Source organism: Staurois parvus, unplaced genomic scaffold (genome assembly GCF_062004578.1).
Source record: "Staurois parvus isolate SC_StPar_1 unplaced genomic scaffold, SC_StPar_1.0 ptg000947l, whole genome shotgun sequence".
NCBI lineage: Eukaryota > Metazoa > Chordata > Amphibia > Anura > Ranidae > Staurois > Staurois parvus.
Window position 1 is genome coordinate 687,528 of NW_028318743.1, and position 20,615 is coordinate 708,142.

The following is a 20,615-nucleotide window of genomic DNA, read 5'->3' on the forward strand; positions in this document are numbered from 1 at the left end:
AAACATGTGCCACTTTCAGGTCTCCTCACACTGCTGGTGTGTTACATTTTTTGTCATAGGGTGCTGGCAGATTACGGGCCTCCCATAGCTGCTGCCAGGCCCCTAATCTGCCATGGGCCCCTATACCGCCTCCTCATGCTGCTGCCAAGTCCAGAGTCTCTCATGGGTCCCTGTACGGCCTCCCATTGCTGCTGTCTCCATCGCCACACTCTGCCATGTGCCACTTTCAGGTCTCCTCACACTGCTGGTGTATTCCATTTTTTGTCATAGGGTGCTGGCAGATTACGGGCCTCCCATAGCTGCTGCCAGGCCCCTAATCTGCCATGGGCCCCTATACCGCCTCCTCATGCTGCTGCCAGGTCCAGAGTCTCTCATGGGTCCCTGTACGGCCTCCCATTGCTGCTGTCTCCATCGCCACACTCTGCCATGTGCCACTTTCAGGTCTCCTCACACTGCTGGTGGGTTCCATTTTTTGTCATAGGGTGCTGGCAGATTACGGGCCTCCCATAGCTGCTGCCAGGCCCCTAATCTGCCATGGGCCCCCGTACCGACTCCTCATGCTGCTGCCAGGCCCGTAATCTGTCATGGGCCCCTGTTGTCGCTTGTTGGCATATTCCACTCATTCAGATGCTCCTTCTCCTGCTACTCCTCTTCACGGATTCCGTCAGCAGTCTTTCTTGGAATCCGTTTCCAAGAGACAACAGTTTGCGAGCACGCACCAGACGGTGCAGAAACTGAACGTCCTCCTGTCCAAGTTGCTGCTGCCAGGCTCGTAATCTGTCATGCGCCCCTGTACCGCCTCCTCATGCTGCTGCCAGGTCCAGAGTGTGTCATGGGCCCCTGTACCGACTCCAAATGCTGCTGCCAGGCCCGTAATCTGTCATGGGCCCCTGTACCGCCTCCCCATGCTGCTGCCAGGTCCAGATTGTGTCATGGGTCCCTGTACGGCCTCCCATTGCTGCTGCCAGGCCCGTAATCTGCCATGGGCCCCCGTACCGACTCCTCATGCTGCTGCCAGGCCCGTAATCTGCCATGGGCCCCTGTACCGCCTCCTCATGCTGCTGCCAGGTCCAGAGTGTGTCATGGGTCCCTGTATGGCCTCCCATTGCTGCTGTCTCTATCGCCACACTCTGCCATGTGCCACTTTCAGGTCTCCTCACACTGCTGGTGGTTTCCATTTTTGTCATAGGGTGCTGTATGGCCTCCCATTGCTGCTGCCTCCACCGCCACACTGTGGCTCCACACTCTGGTTTTGGCCCCGTGACTGCCCAAATGAGTGAAGTGTGCGGTGATTCTAAGATCGACGGCACTCATCTGCATGTCATACTGCCTGACAGTATTATTTCTCTTCCCCAGCAGACTCCAAGGGCATTTAAATTAAAGGTACAGTGTTCAGCACTAATATTAAGTCTCTCTGAAGCCTAGAAACACCCTTTTTTAAGTTAAATTCACAGCGAATATATTCGACTCGAATCGAAATTTTTCCACGAATTCGCCGAATCAGTCGAATCGAATTTTTGAATACTTCGCTCATCTCTAGTAATGGTAATCAGGCAAGCTAGTACAATTCCTCCTCAGCCTGAGGAACTGTCCCCTAGGAATATTATTTAACCAGGTCGGATGATGACAGCTGTCAGTGGGTATATACCCATTCCTGTCCGTACTTTTAAAATACGTCCTGGTCACAACCTTGGTACCACTATTACTTAAAACCAGATCTAAAAAGTTGATTTCTTTAAAATCGTATTCATATGATAACTTGATATTGAGATCATTGTTGTTCAGAGTAGTAAAGAAATTTTTTAAAGAAAACTCATCCCCCTGCCATAAAAGAAACAAGTCATCGATGTAGCGTCGATAAAATATAAGGGGAGGCCAGTCACGTGAATAAACTAAATCTTCCTCCCACCTGGCCATGAACAGATTGGCCAGGCTGGGGGCAAACCTAGCCCCCATCGCAACACCCATGACTTGTAGGTAGAAAGTATGATCAAACCAGAAAAAATTTTTTTGCATAACAAAATCCAGAAGCTCAAGGATGAACTCTTTTTGCTGTCTGGGGATATCCGAAACAGTATCCAGATAGAACTGGACCGCCTCCATTCCATCTTTGTGCTTTATGTTACTATATAAAGCAGAAACATCTGCAGTAACTAAATAAGTTTTCTCATTAATATTAAAGTCTTTTAGATCTACTAGTATTTGCTTCGTGTCGCGTAGAAATGCAGGTGTGGATCTAACCAAAGGTTGAAGAAAAATATCAACATATTCCCCTATACGGGAATTCAATGACCCTATGCCACCCATTATTAGTGGCTCCCATTGCTATTATTATTGCCATTATTGCTATTATTATTATTGCTATTGCTATTATTATTGCCATTATTATTAGCCTCCCATTGCTGCTGTCTCCATCGCCACACTCTGCCATGTGCCACTTTCAGGTCTCCTCACACTGCTGGTGTGTTCCATTTTTTGTCATAGGGTGCTGGCAGATTACGGGCCTCCCATTGCTGCTGCCAGGCCCGTAATCTGCCATGGGCCTCTGTACCGCCTCCTCATGCTGCTGCCAGGTCCACAGTGTCTCATGGGTCCCTGTACGGCCTCCCATTGCTGCTGTCTCCATCGCCACACTCTGCCAAGTGCCACTTTCAGGTCTCCTCACACTGCTGGTGGGTTCCATTTTTTGTCATAGGGTGCTGGCAGATTACGGGCCTCCCATTGCTGCTGCCAGGCCCGTAATCTGCCATGGGCCCCTGTACCGCCTCTTCATGCTGCTGCCAGGTCCAGAGTGTCTCATGGGTCCCTGTACGGCCTCCCATTGCTGCTGTCCCCATCGCCACACTCTGCCATGTGCCACTTTCAGGTCTCCTCACACACTGCTGGTGTGTTGAATTTTTTGACATAGGGTGCTGGCAGATTACGGGCCTCCCATAGCTGCTGCCAGGCCCCTAATCTGCCATGGGCCCCTATACCGCCTCTTCATGCTGCTGCCAGGTCCACAGTCTCTCATGCCATGTGCCACTTTCAGGTCTCCTCACACTGCTGGTGTGTTGAATTTTTTGACATAGGGTGCTGGCAGATTACGGGCCTCCCATTGCTGCTGCCAGGCCCCTAATCTGCCATAGGCCCCTATATACCGCCTCCTCATGCTGCAGCCAGGTCCAGAGTCTGTCATGGGTCCCTGTACGGCCTCCCATTGCTGCTGTCTCCATCGCCACACTCTGCCATGTGCCACTTTCAGGTCTCCTCACACTGCTGGTGTGTAGAATTTTTTGACATAGGGTGCTGGCAGATTACGGGCCTCCTATAGCTGCTGCCAGGCCCCTAATCTGCCATAGGCCCCTATATACCGCCTCCTCATGCTGCTGCCAGGTCCAGAGTCTCTCATGGGTCCCTGTACGGCCTCCCATTGCTGCTGTCTCCATAGCCACACTCTGCCATGTGCCACTTTCAGGTCTCCTCACACTGCTGGTGTGTTGAATTTTTTGACATAGGGTGCTGGCAGATTACGGGCCTCCCATTGCTGCTGCCAGGCCCGTAATCTGCCATGGGCCCCCGTACCGACTCCTCATGCTGTGACGTTGCAACAAGGTGGAATTCAACCCTACATATGTTAGACCGCCTTTACGAACAGCGAAAGGCCATCACCGATTTCCTGATGTTAAAAGCGGATAAAGGTACTCCCTGTGTAACTTAGATGTCAGCCATTGGCAGCTCATGCGTGACACCTGCGCTTGCTCAGGCCCTTTGAGGAGGCCACGCTATTCGTGAGTCGGCAGGACTATGGGATGAACGACGTCATTCCTCTGTTGCACGTCCTGGAACAAATGCTGTTAACAATGGCTGGTCAGGGTGCGGTAGACGTGGCGCACAGATCTCAACGCCACATGACCCCTGTGGGGGCAGGACAGGAAGAAGAGGAGGAGGTAGAGGAGGACATTGGTGCTCAGGAATTATTGAGTGAAATGGGTGGTTTTTCCACTCAGCGGACAGGAGTGGAGGAGCAGGAGCATCTGGTAGAGGAGGAGGAGGAGGAGACAGAGGACCCAGACGCACCGTGGCAGTATGCTGTGGAGATGGAGGCAGGGAGTCCCTCGCATTCCTTGGCACAAATGGCCCATAGCATGCTCGCTTGCTTGCGTAGCGACAGCCGAATAATAACCATCAGACAGAGGGATGACTTTTGGCTGTCCACCTTGTTGGACCCTCGCTACCGTTCAAAAATGGTGGCCTTTTTCACACCTGCTGAGAGGGAGGCCAAAATAACGTACTATAAAAACCATCTATGTAGTCAGCTGGTCTCTGCCTGTCTGCGCCAACGTCCATCCTCGGACACTGTGGGCCCTGTGCGCTCGCGTTCCGCTGCCATGGCAGCAGGGGAGGGGTGGGGTGGTAGGAGCAGTGGCAGCTCCACCAGCAGCGGCTGCCTCAGTCTGCAGTCGATGATGAGTAGCTTTCTTCACCAGCGCAGTGAGGAAACTACTAACCAGCCGCAGCAGCAGCAGCAGCAGCAGCAGCAGGTGGACCTGGAGCAGGACCTCAAACAACAGGCTTAGGCCTACTTGGACAGCACCCTGCCAACCGAGGTAGACAATCCCCTTGACTACTGGGCAACGAAACTTGACCTTTGGCCCCAACTAGCTGAATTTGCCCTTGAAAGGCTGTCATGCCCGGCCAGTAGCGTGGCATCGGAGCGCGTGTTTAGTGCGGCAGGAGGTATTGCAACTTCGCGGAGGACACGACTGTCCACCCAAAGTGTGGAGAGACTGACGTTTGTGAAAATGAATCAGGCGTGGATTACTCTGGATTTCAAACCACCAGTTCCTGACACAACTGACTAAATCCGCCATGAATCATGCCCCAAACATGTGCCACTTTCAGGTCTCCTCACACTGCTGGTGTGTTACATTTTTTGTCATAGGGTGCTGGCAGATTACGGGCCTCCCATAGCTGCTGCCAGGCCCCTAATCTGCCATGGGCCCCTATACCGCCTCCTCATGCTGCTGCCAAGTCCAGAGTCTCTCATGGGTCCCTGTACGGCCTCCCATTGCTGCTGTCTCCATCGCCACACTCTGCCATGTGCCACTTTCAGGTCTCCTCACACTGCTGGTGTATTCCATTTTTTGTCATAGGGTGCTGGCAGATTACGGGCCTCCCATAGCTGCTGCCAGGCCCCTAATCTGCCATGGGCCCCTATACCGCCTCCTCATGCTGCTGCCAGGTCCAGAGTCTCTCATGGGTCCCTGTACGGCCTCCCATTGCTGCTGTCTCCATCGCCACACTCTGCCATGTGCCACTTTCAGGTCTCCTCACACTGCTGGTGGGTTCCATTTTTTGTCATAGGGTGCTGGCAGATTACGGGCCTCCCATAGCTGCTGCCAGGCCCCTAATCTGCCATGGGCCCCGTACCGACTCCTCATGCTGCTGCCAGGCCCGTAATCTGTCATGGGCCCCTGTTGTCGCTTGTTGGCATATTCCGCTCATTCAGATGCTCCTTCTCCTGCTACTCCTCTTCACGGATTCCGTCAGCAGTCTTTCTTGGAATCCGTTTCCAAGAGACAACAGTTTGCGAGCACGCACCAGACGGTGCAGAAACTGAACGTCCTCCTGTCCAAGTTGCTGCTGCCAGGCTCGTAATCTGTCATGCGCCCCTGTACCGCCTCCTCATGCTGCTGCCAGGTCCAGAGTGTGTCATGGGCCCCTGTACCGACTCCAAATGCTGCTGCCAGGCCCGTAATCTGTCATGGGCCCCTGTACCGCCTCCCCATGCTGCTGCCAGGTCCAGATTGTGTCATGGGTCCCTGTACGGCCTCCCATTGCTGCTGCCAGGCCCGTAATCTGCCATGGGCCCCCGTACCGACTCCTCATGCTGCTGCCAGGCCCGTAATCTGCCATGGGCCCCTGTACCGCCTCCTCATGCTGCTGCCAGGTCCAGAGTGTGTCATGGGTCCCTGTATGGCCTCCCATTGCTGCTGTCTCTATCGCCACACTCTGCCATGTGCCACTTTCAGGTCTCCTCACACTGCTGGTGGTTTCCATTTTTGTCATAGGGTGCTGTATGGCCTCCCATTGCTGCTGCCTCCACCGCCACACTGTGGCTCCACACTCTGGTTTTGGCCCCGTGACTGCCCAAATGAGTGAAGTGTGCGGTGATTCTAAGATCGACGGCACTCATCTGCATGTCATACTGCCTGACAGTATTATTTCTCTTCCCCAGCAGACTCCAAGGGCATTTAAATTAAAGGTACAGTGTTCAGCACTAATATTAAGTCTCTCTGAAGCCTAGAAACACCCTTTTTTAAGTTAAATTCACAGCGAATATATTCGACTCGAATCGAAATTTTTCCACGAATTCGCCGAATCAGTCGAATCGAATTTTTGAATACTTCGCTCATCTCTAGTAATGGTAATCAGGCAAGCTAGTACAATTCCTCCTCAGCCTGAGGAACTGTCCCCTAGGAATATTATTTAACCAGGTCGGATGATGACAGCTGTCAGTGGGTATATACCCATTCCTGTCCGTACTTTTAAAATACGTCCTGGTCACAACCTTGGTACCACTATTACTTAAAACCAGATCTAAAAAGTTGATTTCTTTAAAATCGTATTCATATGATAACTTGATATTGAGATCATTGTTGTTCAGAGTAGTAAAGAAATTTTTTAAAGAAAACTCATCCCCCTGCCATAAAAGAAACAAGTCATCGATGTAGCGTCGATAAAATATAAGGGGAGGCCAGTCACGTGAATAAACTAAATCTTCCTCCCACCTGGCCATGAACAGATTGGCCAGGCTGGGGGCAAACCTAGCCCCCATCGCAACACCCATGACTTGTAGGTAGAAAGTATGATCAAACCAGAAAAAATTTTTTTGCATAACAAAATCCAGAAGCTCAAGGATGAACTCTTTTTGCTGTCTGGGGATATCCGAAACAGTATCCAGATAGAACTGGACCGCCTCCATTCCATCTTTGTGCTTTATGTTACTATATAAAGCAGAAACATCTGCAGTAACTAAATAAGTTTTCTCATTAATATTAAAGTCTTTTAGATCTACTAGTATTTGCTTCGTGTCGCGTAGAAATGCAGGTGTGGATCTAACCAAAGGTTGAAGAAAAATATCAACATATTCCCCTATACGGGAATTCAATGACCCTATGCCACCCATTATTAGTGGCTCCCATTGCTATTATTATTGCCATTATTGCTATTATTATTATTGCTATTGCTATTATTATTGCCATTATTATTAGCCTCCCATTGCTGCTGTCTCCATCGCCACACTCTGCCATGTGCCACTTTCAGGTCTCCTCACACTGCTGGTGTGTTCCATTTTTTGTCATAGGGTGCTGGCAGATTACGGGCCTCCCATTGCTGCTGCCAGGCCCGTAATCTGCCATGGGCCCCTGTACCGCCTCCTCATGCTGCTGCCAGGTCCACAGTGTCTCATGGGTCCCTGTACGGCCTCCCATTGCTGCTGTCTCCATCGCCACACTCTGCCAAGTGCCACTTTCAGGTCTCCTCACACTGCTGGTGGGTTCCATTTTTTGTCATAGGGTGCTGGCAGATTACGGGCCTCCCATTGCTGCTGCCAGGCCCGTAATCTGCCATGGGCCCCTGTACCGCCTCTTCATGCTGCTGCCAGGTCCAGAGTGTCTCATGGGTCCCTGTACGGCCTCCCATTGCTGCTGTCTCCATCGCCACACTCTGCCATGTGCCACTTTCAGGTCTCCTCGCACTGCTGGTGTGTTCCATTTTGTCATAGGGTGCTGGCAGATTACGGGCCTCCCATTGCTGCTGCCAGGCCCGTAATCTGCCATGGGCCCCCGTACCGCCTCCTCATGCTGCTGCCAGGTCCAGAGTGTCTCATGGGTCCCTGTACGGCCTCCCATTGCTGCTGTCTCCATCGCCACACTCTGCCATGTGCCACTTTCAGGTCTCCTCACACTGCTGGTGTGTTCCATTTTTTGTCATAGAGTCTGGCAGATTACGGGCCTCCCATTGCTGCTGCCAGGCCCGTAATCTGCCATGGGCCCCCGTACCGCCTCCTCATGCTGCTGCCAGGTCCAGAGTGTCTCATGGGTCCCTGTACGGCCTCCCATTGCTGCTGTCTCCATCGCCACACTCTGCCATGTGCCACTTTCAGGTCTCCTCACACTGCTGGTGGGTTCCATTTTTTGTCATAGGGTGCTGTATGGCCTCCCATTGCTGCTGCCTCCACCGCCACACTGTGGCTCCACACTCTGGTTTTGGCCCCGTGACTGCCCAAATGAGTGAAGTGTGCGGTGATTCTAAGATCGACGGCACTCATCTGCATGTCATACTGACTGACAGTATTATTTCTCTTCCCCAGCAGACTCCAAGGGCATTTAAATTAAAGGTACAGTGTTCTGCACTAATATAAAGGCTCTCTGAAGCCTAGAAACACCCTTTTATAAGTTAAATTCGCAGCGAATATATTCGCATCGAATCAAATTTATTCCTCGAATTCGCCGAATCAGCCGAATCGAATTTTTGAATACTTCGCTCATCTCTAATCATGAGTATTATGTGCGTACAATGTGGACCTATTCTTGGCATTTCTCCAACTCCAACTGAGTTGATCAGGGACTGGCCTTGAGTACGATCAAGGATCAAGATTTAGCCTTGATGTTCTTTCAGAAACCCATTATTTCACACTCCCTGGTGTGAGCGTTTGTGCAGGGCATCAATCATATTGTTCCATCACTTAAACCTTTGTTGGTTATGTGGGACTGATGTTTCTCTCCCCGTCCTCCTTCCAGATGCTTGCCATAAAATATAGTGAAATGTTCTCTACTATTTGTGTTGTCCTCATTGTTCATTTCAGAAGATGATGAAGTGCTCACTATAAGGCCATGCTCTGGATATATACAGAGTCCATTGTATTTGGATAATGTTCTGCCTTTGGTCTGGGTGGTTTCCAGTGGGCTGCATATTTGTAAGTCATGTGTCCATATACTGTATGTTACTCTCCTAAACACTCAGAAGTACTCCTTTATTCTTAAAGCTGAACTCCCTTTATAAATCCTCCCACCAGTTCATAGATTGTAAGATAATGCAGAGTTCCCTCACTGAGACATTCTATGAGAACTGTACAATGTATTCATGTTCCTTTTTGGAGAATATAGAAAGTTTGATGGTTCTGTGGATGTTTTATGCTCCTACTGTTCAGAATATGGACTTTCAGATACAATACTCTGTGGATTATTGTCCATTGTAACTGACACATGTTCTTACCTCATGTGTAAGAAACCAGCGTGTGCTCCAGGAGGATGTGACATCACCAGATGTGATGTCAGCACGTAGATTACACCTCGACCTGTTTTGTCGACATTGGACGCTTTCTGAAGACGTCCAATCAGGATGAAACCGGTTGAGGTGTGGTCTACTCACTGATGTCACTTCTGGTGATGCCACATGAACCCGTTGGAGCACAGGCTGGTTTCTTACACATGTACAGCTATGGCCATCCTTAGCACCCTATACAAGCCATGCATACTCAGTGCCGGTTCTTATAGGCCCCTACAAATGAGAGTGTGAATTTTTTGTAATACTTCTGTGTGTTTTAATAAGATCAGTGAGGTTTTACCTCATATTTTGTTTGCATGTATGATGGAGCACCATCTGTAAAGGACCCGTAGGAACAATCCATTGGAGACTTAGAGCTTTATCCCCAAACACAAGCACTACTGACCTGACTAGCAATAGAAGGTCAACAACTTGTGGTGGGTGTCTGTCTGTATGGGAACACTGGAGGCACTGAGCAGTGGAGTACTTGTTTTATCTATGCCTGCAGGAGCACCTTTTCATCTGGGACTTTTCAACTTGGATCTATTCACTGGATATATGAATATTTTGTTTTCATGTTATTTTGTATTACTATAATATTTATCATGGTCATGTCCTTTATATTGTTTATGTAGGTTTACAGCAGCACGGTTTATTTATGAAATAAGGCTTTTGTACTCAGTGTTTTGTTTATATAGGATTTGTTTAAGTCCTCATGCACATGGGACATTTTTACAGTGGCTTCTTTTGGCTTTTGACCTTTTTTTCTACAGCCAGTAAACTCTCCAGCATGTTATCCTATGTCTCTATGCACACATAGATTGTAATCAACGTTTTTTGGTAGGGGCATTTTTTGACTGGAAAACCCCCCAGAAATAGTGGCAAATCATGCCAAACCAGCGTTTCTGGACTTTTTGTAACCAAAAAAGAATTATTTTTTGGTCAAAAAAAACTCTAAAAAAATGCAAACATGAAAAAACGCGGCAAAACGCCACTAAATGCTAATACAAGAACACTAGAAAACTAGAAGTGGCAGTTTATTACATTATTAGTTCAAGGGGTTTCTGATGCCGGGAGGCGGGGCGGTGTTTAGGGTTATGTGACTGCCGTGATTGGCTGTCACAGAAGTCACATGATTTGAAAGGTTCCAATCACAAGGTGAGATCGGGACCTCTTCATGGGACACCGACACGTGTTGGGAGCGCACAGGGTGAGCGCTCCCAGAGCATGTTTGTTTACAAATGATACACAAATATGCGGCCAGTCAGCATCAAGGCCCAGCCACCTAGAGGCTGCATATTTGTGTACTGTCAGCGTGAAGAGGTTAAAGAAAAGTGAAATGTATCTTGTTCATTTATTAATTCTAATATTAGCTGTTTTCTTTCCAGATGATGAATATGAATTCAGTCGGATATTCCATACTTCATTCAGACATTGGAGTGTGACCAAACTTGCCCCATCGATCTATACTGTTGTGTTCCTGGTGGCTCTTCCTCTCAATATCATGGCGATCGTCATGTTCCTGGTGAAGGTGAAGGTCAGGAAGCCGGCAGTGGTCTACATGCTGAACCTCGCCATAGCAGATACTTTGCTTGTTAGCGTCTTGCCTTTTTATATTGACTACAGATTCTCATACAATAACTGGATCTTCGGAGAAGGAATGTGTCGCTTTGTCACGGCAGCATTTTACTGTAACATGTACTGCTCCGTCCTGCTCATGACAAGTATCAGCGTGGACCGTTTCCTGGCCGTAGTCTACCCGGTGCAGTCTCTCTCCTGGCGCACAGTGACCCGAGCCTGGCTGGTGTGTGGTGTCATCTGGGTCATCTCATTGGCCAGCACTGTGCCTCTTCTCATAACAGATCAATCCCGGAAATTTTATAAACTAAATATCACAACATGTCATGATATTCAATACTTTGCTGTTGGTATTCATTTCTATTATTACTATTTCATCTCTCTTATCTCACTTTTCTTTTTCTTTCCATTATTCATTACAACTTTCTGTTACATTGGAACCATCCGCAGTCTCAGCAGATCAATATTTGATCGCACACATAAGAGGTCACGATCTATCCGCCTCTGCATGGTTGTGCTGAGTGTGTTTGTCCTTTGTTTTGGCCCAACTAATGTCATCTCTTTAATTAACTATGTGAACTTGTATAAGGATTATGATCACTCTCTGTATATTCCCTACATGCTCTCTTCTAGTATCAGCAGCATCAACTGTTGTCTGGATCCTCTTATCTATTACTTTGCATCCTCCCACAGTCAGAGACACGTCTGCAGCTTGCTGCGCTGGAAGAAAGATTGTCGCCCTCCAGTACAAAGTCTTCCCTTAAACACAAGGAGCAAAAACCAGAGAGGACCAGAGGAGACCTAATCCACCCATCCCAATAAGAGGGGATGAGTAATTTGAACACGGCTCCATATTTTATCTCACAGTCATTTTCCTGAACAAATGTTCCAATAACATACATGTCACCAAGATCTGTTATGGCTTAAGGTCCACTTTACTCCCCTTATTACAAATAAAGTTTTTAAAATACATATACTACCTTGGCCCCGGCTTCTGATGTTTCCTGGAGGTGTGAGTGATGTCTGTGTTCCTCCTGGACGATCCGGATGTGTGAAATGCTGAGTGAATATTCTCCAGCTCATTGCACTGCTCAGTGGGTGGCACGATGACATCACTCACACTACCTGAAGGGTTGTAGGTATGAACAGCTCTAAGGGAATTTGGTGCGGCAGTTGCAAATGGAAAAACAATCTTCTTACAAAACTGAATGTGTTGTGTGTCTTATCTGATGAATCTGTGCACCATAAACAATCGTTTAGGTGATTATCAATTCCCCCTGAGGGCCAATTCATGTTCACCTAAATCACTGAGCTACATGCTGCACAGCTCCCTATTGGACAATGTATAGTATGAGAGATCCTGCAGTTATACCTGATAATGTGTAAAATAGAAACATCCTTGCTTTTTTCTCACTAGTTCACCAAAAAAGTCCTTTATCACTAAGGAGTCTATTTTTCTTGTTCAAACTTTTTATTGGTATTATAACATAGGAAGGAATACATTAACAGTAGGCAATAGACATTATATCAACAGTAAAGTGCGGGGGAAAGTATATTCAGTGTCAATTGCATTATATATCAAGGGAGAGTCAATAAAACAAAGCGGTACAACCTGTGATGCCTAGTAAGTAAAAATTCTTGTCAAAAGGTAGTGGCATATCACACAGACATTAAACGATGGAGATGAGGACTCTCCAGAGCTGCGTGGAGAGTTAGGGGTGAACAGAGGGGGACTGAAGGGGGGGGGGGGTGAGAGAGGGGTGACAAAAGTGACTCCATGGTTGGAAGGGAAAGAGGTAGAGATTTGTGTGTTCGGTTTGCAGTGGTGCCAGACTAATGCTAGGAATGCACGGTTTGCACATCAGGGAAGAAGGAGCGATTCATCAAAGTTCTGCGGGAGGAAGCCTTCTACCCAAGGATTCCAGACATTTAGGAACTTAGGAATTGTGTCAAGGATTGTGGCTTCCACCTTTGCATGTATCATGGCTTGTGTTACTCTAGTTTTAACTGAAGCAATGCTTAAAGTGGGGGATTTCCAGGATTTTGCAATAACCTGCTTGGCTGCAGTGGTAATTTGTAGTATGAGCTTGAATTGCGACGTAGTTACGCCAGGAGGGCGTAGATTGAGAAGTGCTATTGTAGGGGATGGGTGAAGCGGGGCTGCACTAAATTTGGTGATCATGTTAAAGACATCCGTCCAGAATGTTTGGGCTATTGGGCAGTCCCACCATATGTGATAATGCGTTCCCAGGTCTACACAGCCTCTAAAGCAGTTAGGGGAGTAATTGGGGGTGTATTTTGCGATTCTCGCCGGAACCAAGTACCATCGTGTTAGAACTTTATAGTTGGTTTCCAAGGCTACAATATTCTGTGAGGAAGTTTTTGTGTTGGCCCAGATGTGGTCCCAGTCTGACGGGTCTAATTGTTGGTTTAGGTCTGTTTCCCATCTGTTGGTATATGAAGGGGGGGATGTGGTTGCCGAAGTTGTGAGTATGGCATACAGGCATGAAATGAGGCCACGTCTATGGGTGTCTTTATGGCAGGCCCGCTCAAAGGGGGACATGGTGTTAGTTTGGGTAGATGTCGCAGAGTAGGGGCCATAAAAGTGTTGTAATTGTAAATACCTGAATATTTCAGATGCTGGGAGGTTATGTGTTTCCTGTAATGAGGTGAAGGATTTGAATTTGTTCCTCTGTAGGAAATGATGAGTGCAGAGAAGGTTCGCAGAGGTCCATAATTTAAATGAGGTTGGCGATGACCATGCTGGGGGAAAGGCTGGGTTCTTGAGATACGAAAGTAAAGGGTTATGTGGCGATTGGAGAAGATAACGAGTCTTCAGTTTATCCCACAATGATAGAAAGTGGGAAGTGATGGGATTCGTTATTGAGCGGCGGTCGATTGGTCTTAGCCAAAGTAAATTAGCCGTGGAGAGGGGGTCACATACTATAGATTAAAGAACAACCCATTGTGGAATTTCATAGGTTGCATGGTATTTCGGCAACTGAGCTAGATGTGCCGCCTGGTAATATTTATTGACATCAGGAAGACCAAGACCGCCGCTTAGCTTGGTACGGTAAAGGGTAGAACGGGGTATACGAGGGCGGACAGTGCCCCATACGTAGGAGGAAATGCGGCGCTGTAATACACAAAGATAATGGGAAGGTACTGGAATTGGGAGTACTCTAAATAAATATAGGATTTTTGGGAGGATTGACATCTTTATGACCGCTATTCTGCCTAGCCATGCAAGCGGTAAGGAGGACCATTTAGTCATAAGAGCAGTGAGATGAGTTAGCATGGGAGTATAGTTAGCTGCATAAAGGTCTGATAGGTTGGGAGTCAATTTGATTCCTAAAAAAGGAATATGGTGCTGTGACCAAGAAAATGGGAGGATCTGTTTCAGGTGGGCTAGCTCCTTAGGGGGGAGGGAAATATTAAGTGCCATAGACTTGTGAGAGTTTATTACAAGGCCAGAAAGTGAGTCAAACCTCTCGAGAAGCCGGAGAAGAGAGGGAGAGGAAGTTAAGGGAGAAGTAAGAAAAACTAGAACGTCATCAGCAAAGAGGCATAATTTGTGATGAGACCCGCCTAACTCAAGTCCCCGGACATCCGGATTAGCTCTAATTAGGAGGGCTAGTGGTTCTATGGCCAATGCAAAAAGTAGGGGGGAGAGAGGGCAGCCCTGCCTTGTACCACGGGAGATAGGAAAATGAGCAGATCTATGTCCAAGGTATCTAACTCTGGCCGAGGGCTCTTGATATAGTGAGAAAATCCAGGTTAAAAAATGAGGGCCAAAGCCCCAACGGCGCAGAATGTAGTGCAGATATGGCCATGATACCGTGTCAAACGCTTTCCGGATGTCCAAGGACAGGAAACAGGCAGGAATGTTGCGGGATTTAGCAATATGTGCCAAGAGAGTTGCGCGTCTGATGTCTCCGGCTTGTCGAGTTGGAATAAAGCCCACTTGGTCATTGTGGATTAGAGAGCCTATACACAAGTTTAGGCGCGTGGAGAGGATTTTAGCTAGCAGTTTTATGTCAATGTTAAGAAGAGAGATCGGCCTGTAGTTGGACCACTGTGTATCGTCTGAATTGGGTTTCGGAATCATTGAGATGTTAGCTTGGACTGTTTCTAGGTTGAAGGTATGGCCTGATAGTACAGCGTTTAATGCATTAGTGAGAATGGGCGCTAGAAGGTGGGCAAATTTTTTGTAGTATGTGGCAGAAAAGCCATCAGGTCCTGGGCGTTTACGAAGCTTTAAATTTTTAATAGCATTTAGGGTTTCGATTAAGGTGATGGGTTGTTCTAAAGCAGCCAGGTGGTGTTCAGAGAGCATCGGAAAGGAGATGGGGGCCAGGAGGGTGTCAGCCTGGGTGGAGTCAAATGGTGTGGAGTGGGAGTAAAGTCGCGAGAGATGTTTGTGAAAGATTTGTAGGATGCGTTCCGGGTTACTAGTGAGGCTGCCAGAAGAGGTGCGTAATCGAATTGGTCTAGTAATCTGATCAAGCCTATGAAGCGAAAGAGCTAGAAAGGTATTGGGTTTATTTGCTTTTGTGTAGTATTTGTGCCGAGATCTGCGAAGTGAAAGCTCCGCCTTGTCTGTGAGAAAAAGGTCAAGAGCTAATCGAGCTTGCTCTAAAGCTTCACGATTAGCCGGCGTAGGGGTTGCTTGGAAGGCTTGATGGGATTGGTTATAGGTTCGTTCCAGAGAAAGACATTGCTGTCTTTTCGCTTTATTTAAAAAGGAAGCTTTGCTAATACAGAAGCCTCGTATAACCGGTTTGTGCGCTTCCCAGAGGAGAAGAGGAGAAATTTCAGGTGTTTGGTTTATGGATATGTAGTCTTTAAGAGCGGCTTCGATTTCTGAGCTGTGGGCTGGGTTTGCTAGTAAGTTGTCGTTAAAGATCCAAGAGGGATCAGTAGAAGATGGGGCTAGGGAGGCCATGGAAGTAAATACAGCGCTATGGTCTGACCAAGGGATTGGTAGTATGTCAGAGGTCAGGAGCCGGGGGGAGGAGCTGGCAGTTATGAGAACATGATCTATCCTAGAAAAAGACTTATGGGGGTGGCAGTAGAAAGTATATTGGCGCTGTATTGGGTTCAGTTCCCTCCAGGTGTCTATCATGGAGTGACACTGTAGTACGGCTTGAAGGGTTTGCCTGGAGGTAGGGAGGGGGGAAGGTTGAGGAGATTTGTCAAGAAAGGGATATAGGGTGCAGTTTGAGTCTCCGCAGACAAACAGAGTACCTTGCTTGTGGTGATCTATTATCGAGAATAGGTGGAAAAGAAATGGTAAGGGGCCTTGGTTCAGAGCATAGTATGAAACTATGGTGACGTCGGTGTCTAGGAGTTGTCCTGTTAGTAGGAGATATCGACCCTCTGGGTCTTTGATTTCACTGCATAGTGTGAAGGGTGTGGTGCAGTGGAAAGCGATTAGTACTCCTCTACATTTAGTCGTAGCTGAGGCTGTGTAGACCTGTGGGTAACGAGGGCCGAAAAACTTAGGTGTAGATTTGGGAGTATAGTATGTTTCTTGCAGGCAAACCACATGGGCCTTAAATGATGCAAAAGCACTGAAGGCTTTGTTGCGTTTCTGCGGCATGTTGAGGCCCTGAACGTTCAGGGTGAGAATGTTTAACGGGCCCATAGGGAGAGTGCAAGGTGAATTAAATGATAAAGTATAACCTGTTTGGGGAGAGTTTGGTAGTCACTGTGTAAGATAGCCTGGTGGTATAGGAGATTGGGTAGGGTCATGGAGTCATATGAAGGGGAGGATGGGGGAGTATGACTTGGGAAGGGTATCAGTAAAAGGGTATAAGGGGCCATTCTAGGCCGAAGAAGTGGTCCCCGGGTACACCCAGACTCAGGGTGATCCGAGGAACGGTGATAGCCCAGGTGCTATTAAATAAACAATAGCACAAGGGCTAGTGGAGAGTGCACAGATACCCGGGCCGTGGGGATGACAGCATTTAAATAAATATATAGCAAAGAGATCCCGGGGAAAAAAAAAAGTAGTAAATATATTCCCAAACAATTCGGGGGTCCTGAGCTCGGGCGGCATCGGTCATGGTGATGGACCAATAAGAAGGGAGAGGGACGGCATCCTATGCCGCCAGAGCTGGGGTCCCCAAGCACAACCTAAGATATAATCTAGGTAAAACAATATAAGAAAGAAAAATAAACGTTATATTCGATTCAACAGGCTCTCAAGAACGTAGGAGAGACAAAATGTTAATTCAATCGTCCTCTGACGAGAAAAGCCCAGAGATAAGAGCTTTCCAAAAGTGAGGGCTTGTGTAGGGGTACACAGCGTTTGCATCAGAGCGTGAGGCAGGGAAAATAAGAACCCTGAGTGGCGTCTTCAACGCTAGCTAAAAGATACAAAACCTGGTGTGCGTGGTAAAGTAGAAGTTGAAGGACGCGGTTCAGTCCATGGTATCTTGTGAAGAAGTGCCTGGTGATGAAAAACGCCCTCGTTTGTGGATACTGAGCTGACCATCAGTGGAGCGTGTGGGATAAGATTTCCGCGGTGAGCAGGATGTGGATCTCCGTTTGGAGCTCTCTGATGGTGTTGTTGGAGAGTGTAGCTGAAGTTTCCGCAGGGTGTCCAGCAGGTCTTCGGGAGTTTTGCAGGTGTAGTCCTGAGTTTGATATTGGAACTGTATGGCGAAGGGGAAGCTCCATTTGTATGGTATGGCGTGTTGTTGGAGTGTTTGCAGATGGGGTTTCATAGCCCTGCATTTAGTGATGGTTGTAGGGCAGAGGTCCTGAAATAGCTGGTAGATATGGCCTTGAAATTGTAAAGATTCTGCGTTACGGGCCGCTTGTAGGAGTTGCTCTTTGGTGCGGTGAAAGTGGAGTTTGGCTATGATATCACGCGGCCTGCCATCGGGGCGCCATGTGGCTAATGCCCTATGAACCCTATCCATTTCTAGCCGTTCGATTGGAATGGCAGGGGCGAGCTCTTGAAATAGCGCCGTAATGGTTGGTTGGACATCGACAATCGGTTCTGGGAGGCCACGGATTCGTAAGTTTGAGCGTCTTGCCCTATTTTCAAAGTCCTCCAGGCGTGTGTGCAGCGCTGCATTTTCATCGCGTAAGAGGTCGAGGTCATCGGTTTGTGTCTGTAATGGGGCTTCAAGATCGTCTACTCTCAGCTCTAGGTCAGCAGTGCGCTGTCCCAATTCGCGGATTTCTCTAGTCAGTGTAGCGGTAATACGGTCAGAGGTTTGCTGCAATGCTTTATGTAACATCTGCTCAAAGCGTGTAAGGAGGTCAGGGGTTGTAAGGTCAGGCACTGAAGTGAGAGCTGGGGTGTCTGGGTCAATATCAGACTCACCCTCTGATGCACTGGGACGACTGGGCTGTGTATCCTGCAGGGTGCCATATGAATTTGCAGCCTGCTTGCTGCTACGTGCTGGGGTGGCGGCCATCTTGGAGGAGGCCTTTGCAAGTGCCTCCTTAATAGATTTATGTTGCGGCGGGGCTTGGTGGCGGGGTGCTCCCCTAACCATCCTATTTCCAGAGAGGGGGGTTGCCACTGTGATCGGAGCCCCCCCGCTTTGCCCTGCGATGTTGTATGGGCTTAGAATAGAAGATGGTGGGCGGGGCCTCTGCTCCGCTCACCGTGGAGACAGGGCTGCAGCTCCCTGCTTGCCGCCAATCGAGCCGGGACGAGTCTGAGCAGGGTTGCCGTGGAGACGGATGTCTCACGGTGCCTCCTGCGTGGTTGTGCCGGCCGGGATCCGTGGACGGACTGCTGTGTCCACCGACGGGGAGACAGAGCTCTACCTCAGCATGTCCGTCCCGCCGGCCGCGCATGCGCACTCCCCTAAGGAGTCTATTTTTAATAAAATGAAAATCTCTGTAGGCGTGTGTCAATCCTCCGCACAGCCATCATGAATAATCCCCATAATGTATCTAATATTTTTATTTCCTATGATGATCAGCTCCGTCTAGTGGGCATAATGTGGAACTTCCTAATTGAGGTTTTACAGGAAAATATCTCATTATGGCCACTAGATGGAGCTGATCATCATAGGAAATAAACATTTTAGATAAACTATAGGAATTATCTGTGATGGCCATAGTCCTGCTATAAGTCGCCGATCAACGCCATTACTAGTATTAAAAAACTTTCACGTAAACCAATTAATTTATACATATTGGTATTTTTTTAGCAAAGACATGGAGCAGAATACATTTTGGCCTAAATTTATGACAACATTTGATTTTTAAATTTTTTTCTCTGGACATGTTTAATAGCAAAAATTTAAAAATAGTGTCAGAGAGAGAAAAAAGTGACCTGGTATTGATAGGAGGAAAAAACGCCTGGGCATTGGTGGTCAATGGGAGGAAACCTGCATGAATGGATGGGCGGATTTGCTCAGCCGACACGTATTCTCTATTGTGGACAGTTTCAGTGTCCTCCTCTTCATTCCTATGGTGGAAATGTACAAGAACTGCAAAACTGGAGGGTTCTGTTCCAATACAAAGGCAGTCCTGAGAGAGGGCTGGATGGAATACCAATGATGGCTGTATGACATTTCTTTGGGTGGATTTCCTGACGGTGACAATGATGGACCATGTCTATGTAATGTGTGGTGAAACAGCCGCTTGTAGTCTCCATTCCAAACTTACATGGCAGGGTGACAATGTGGGAGCACAATTACAATGTTGTAGGAAGCAGGGGCAAAGCATTCTCACCCTAAAACAGGAAAGTACTTAAACAACGTCATGGCGGGATCACAAAGACTTACGTATTTAATAAAAGATGCAGGTTTAAATATAATGAAAATTACTTTTGAATTTATTTTAATATTTTAAGCCTTTTTGGAGAATTTAGTAATTGTGTTTACATCTACTTTAAATATATTAGTCACACAGCAATTTAATGCAATTATATGTGTGTATATGCTTTGTTTACCAATGATTATTATTATTACTATACAGGATTTATATAGCGCCAACAGTTTGCACAGTATGGTGATTGTGGTTCTGCACAGAAAAATCATTTTTGAATTGAAAAGTGTTTATGATACAAATAAAAATATCTTCTTTATTGGACTTTTTTTGCACATTCAGTTGGACACTATTAATAATTTATTGTTATATAGATTTATACAATTACATATTGTGGATATATTCACAACTGGGTTGAGATTATGAGCGCAAACCTGTTTTTTCATTTATGTATACACCTTAGAGATTAGGTTTTGCAGCTATTTATTTTTCACTATTGTGTTTAGTTTATTTTTTGTGGCTCTGTCCATATTTTTTTAAATAAAATATAATGTGTGTATAAGGTGTTAGGGTTGGGGTTACAGGGAGGGTTAGTGTGAAGGGGTGTTAGGGTTGGGGTTACAGGGAGGGTTAGTGTGAAGGGGTGTTAGGGTTGTGGTTACAGGGAGGGTTAGTGTGGAGGGGTGTTAGGGTTGGGGTTACAGGGAGGGTTAGTGTGAAGGGGTGTTAGGGTTACAGGGAGGGTTAGTGTGAAGGGGTGTTAGGGTTGGGGTTATAGGGAGGGTTAGTGTAAAATGGTGTTAGGGTTGGGGTTACAGGGAGGGTTAGTGTGGAGGGGTGTTAGGGTTGGGGTTACATGGAGGATTAGTGTGAAGGGGTGTTAGGGTTGGGGTTACAGGGAGGGTTAGTGTGAAGGAGTGTTAGGGTTGTGGTTACAGGGAGGGTTAGTGTGAAGGGGTGTTAGAGTTGGGGTTATAAGGAGG

At 47.5% G+C, this 20,615-nt stretch overlaps 1 protein-coding gene across 1 annotated transcript in view; it reads left to right on the forward strand.

The window, feature by feature from the left end:
- Positions 1–11,869, forward strand: part of LOC149441791 (proteinase-activated receptor 1-like) — an 84,146-nt gene extending 72,277 nt beyond the window's left edge. The window contains exon 7 of the mRNA XM_089656889.1: positions 10,701–11,869. Coding sequence (XP_089513015.1) covers positions 10,701–11,695 — 995 coding nt within the window. The 3' untranslated portion in view covers positions 11,696–11,869. The remainder of the gene's footprint in view (positions 1–10,700) is intronic.
- Positions 11,870–20,615: the final 8,746 nt, after the last annotated feature.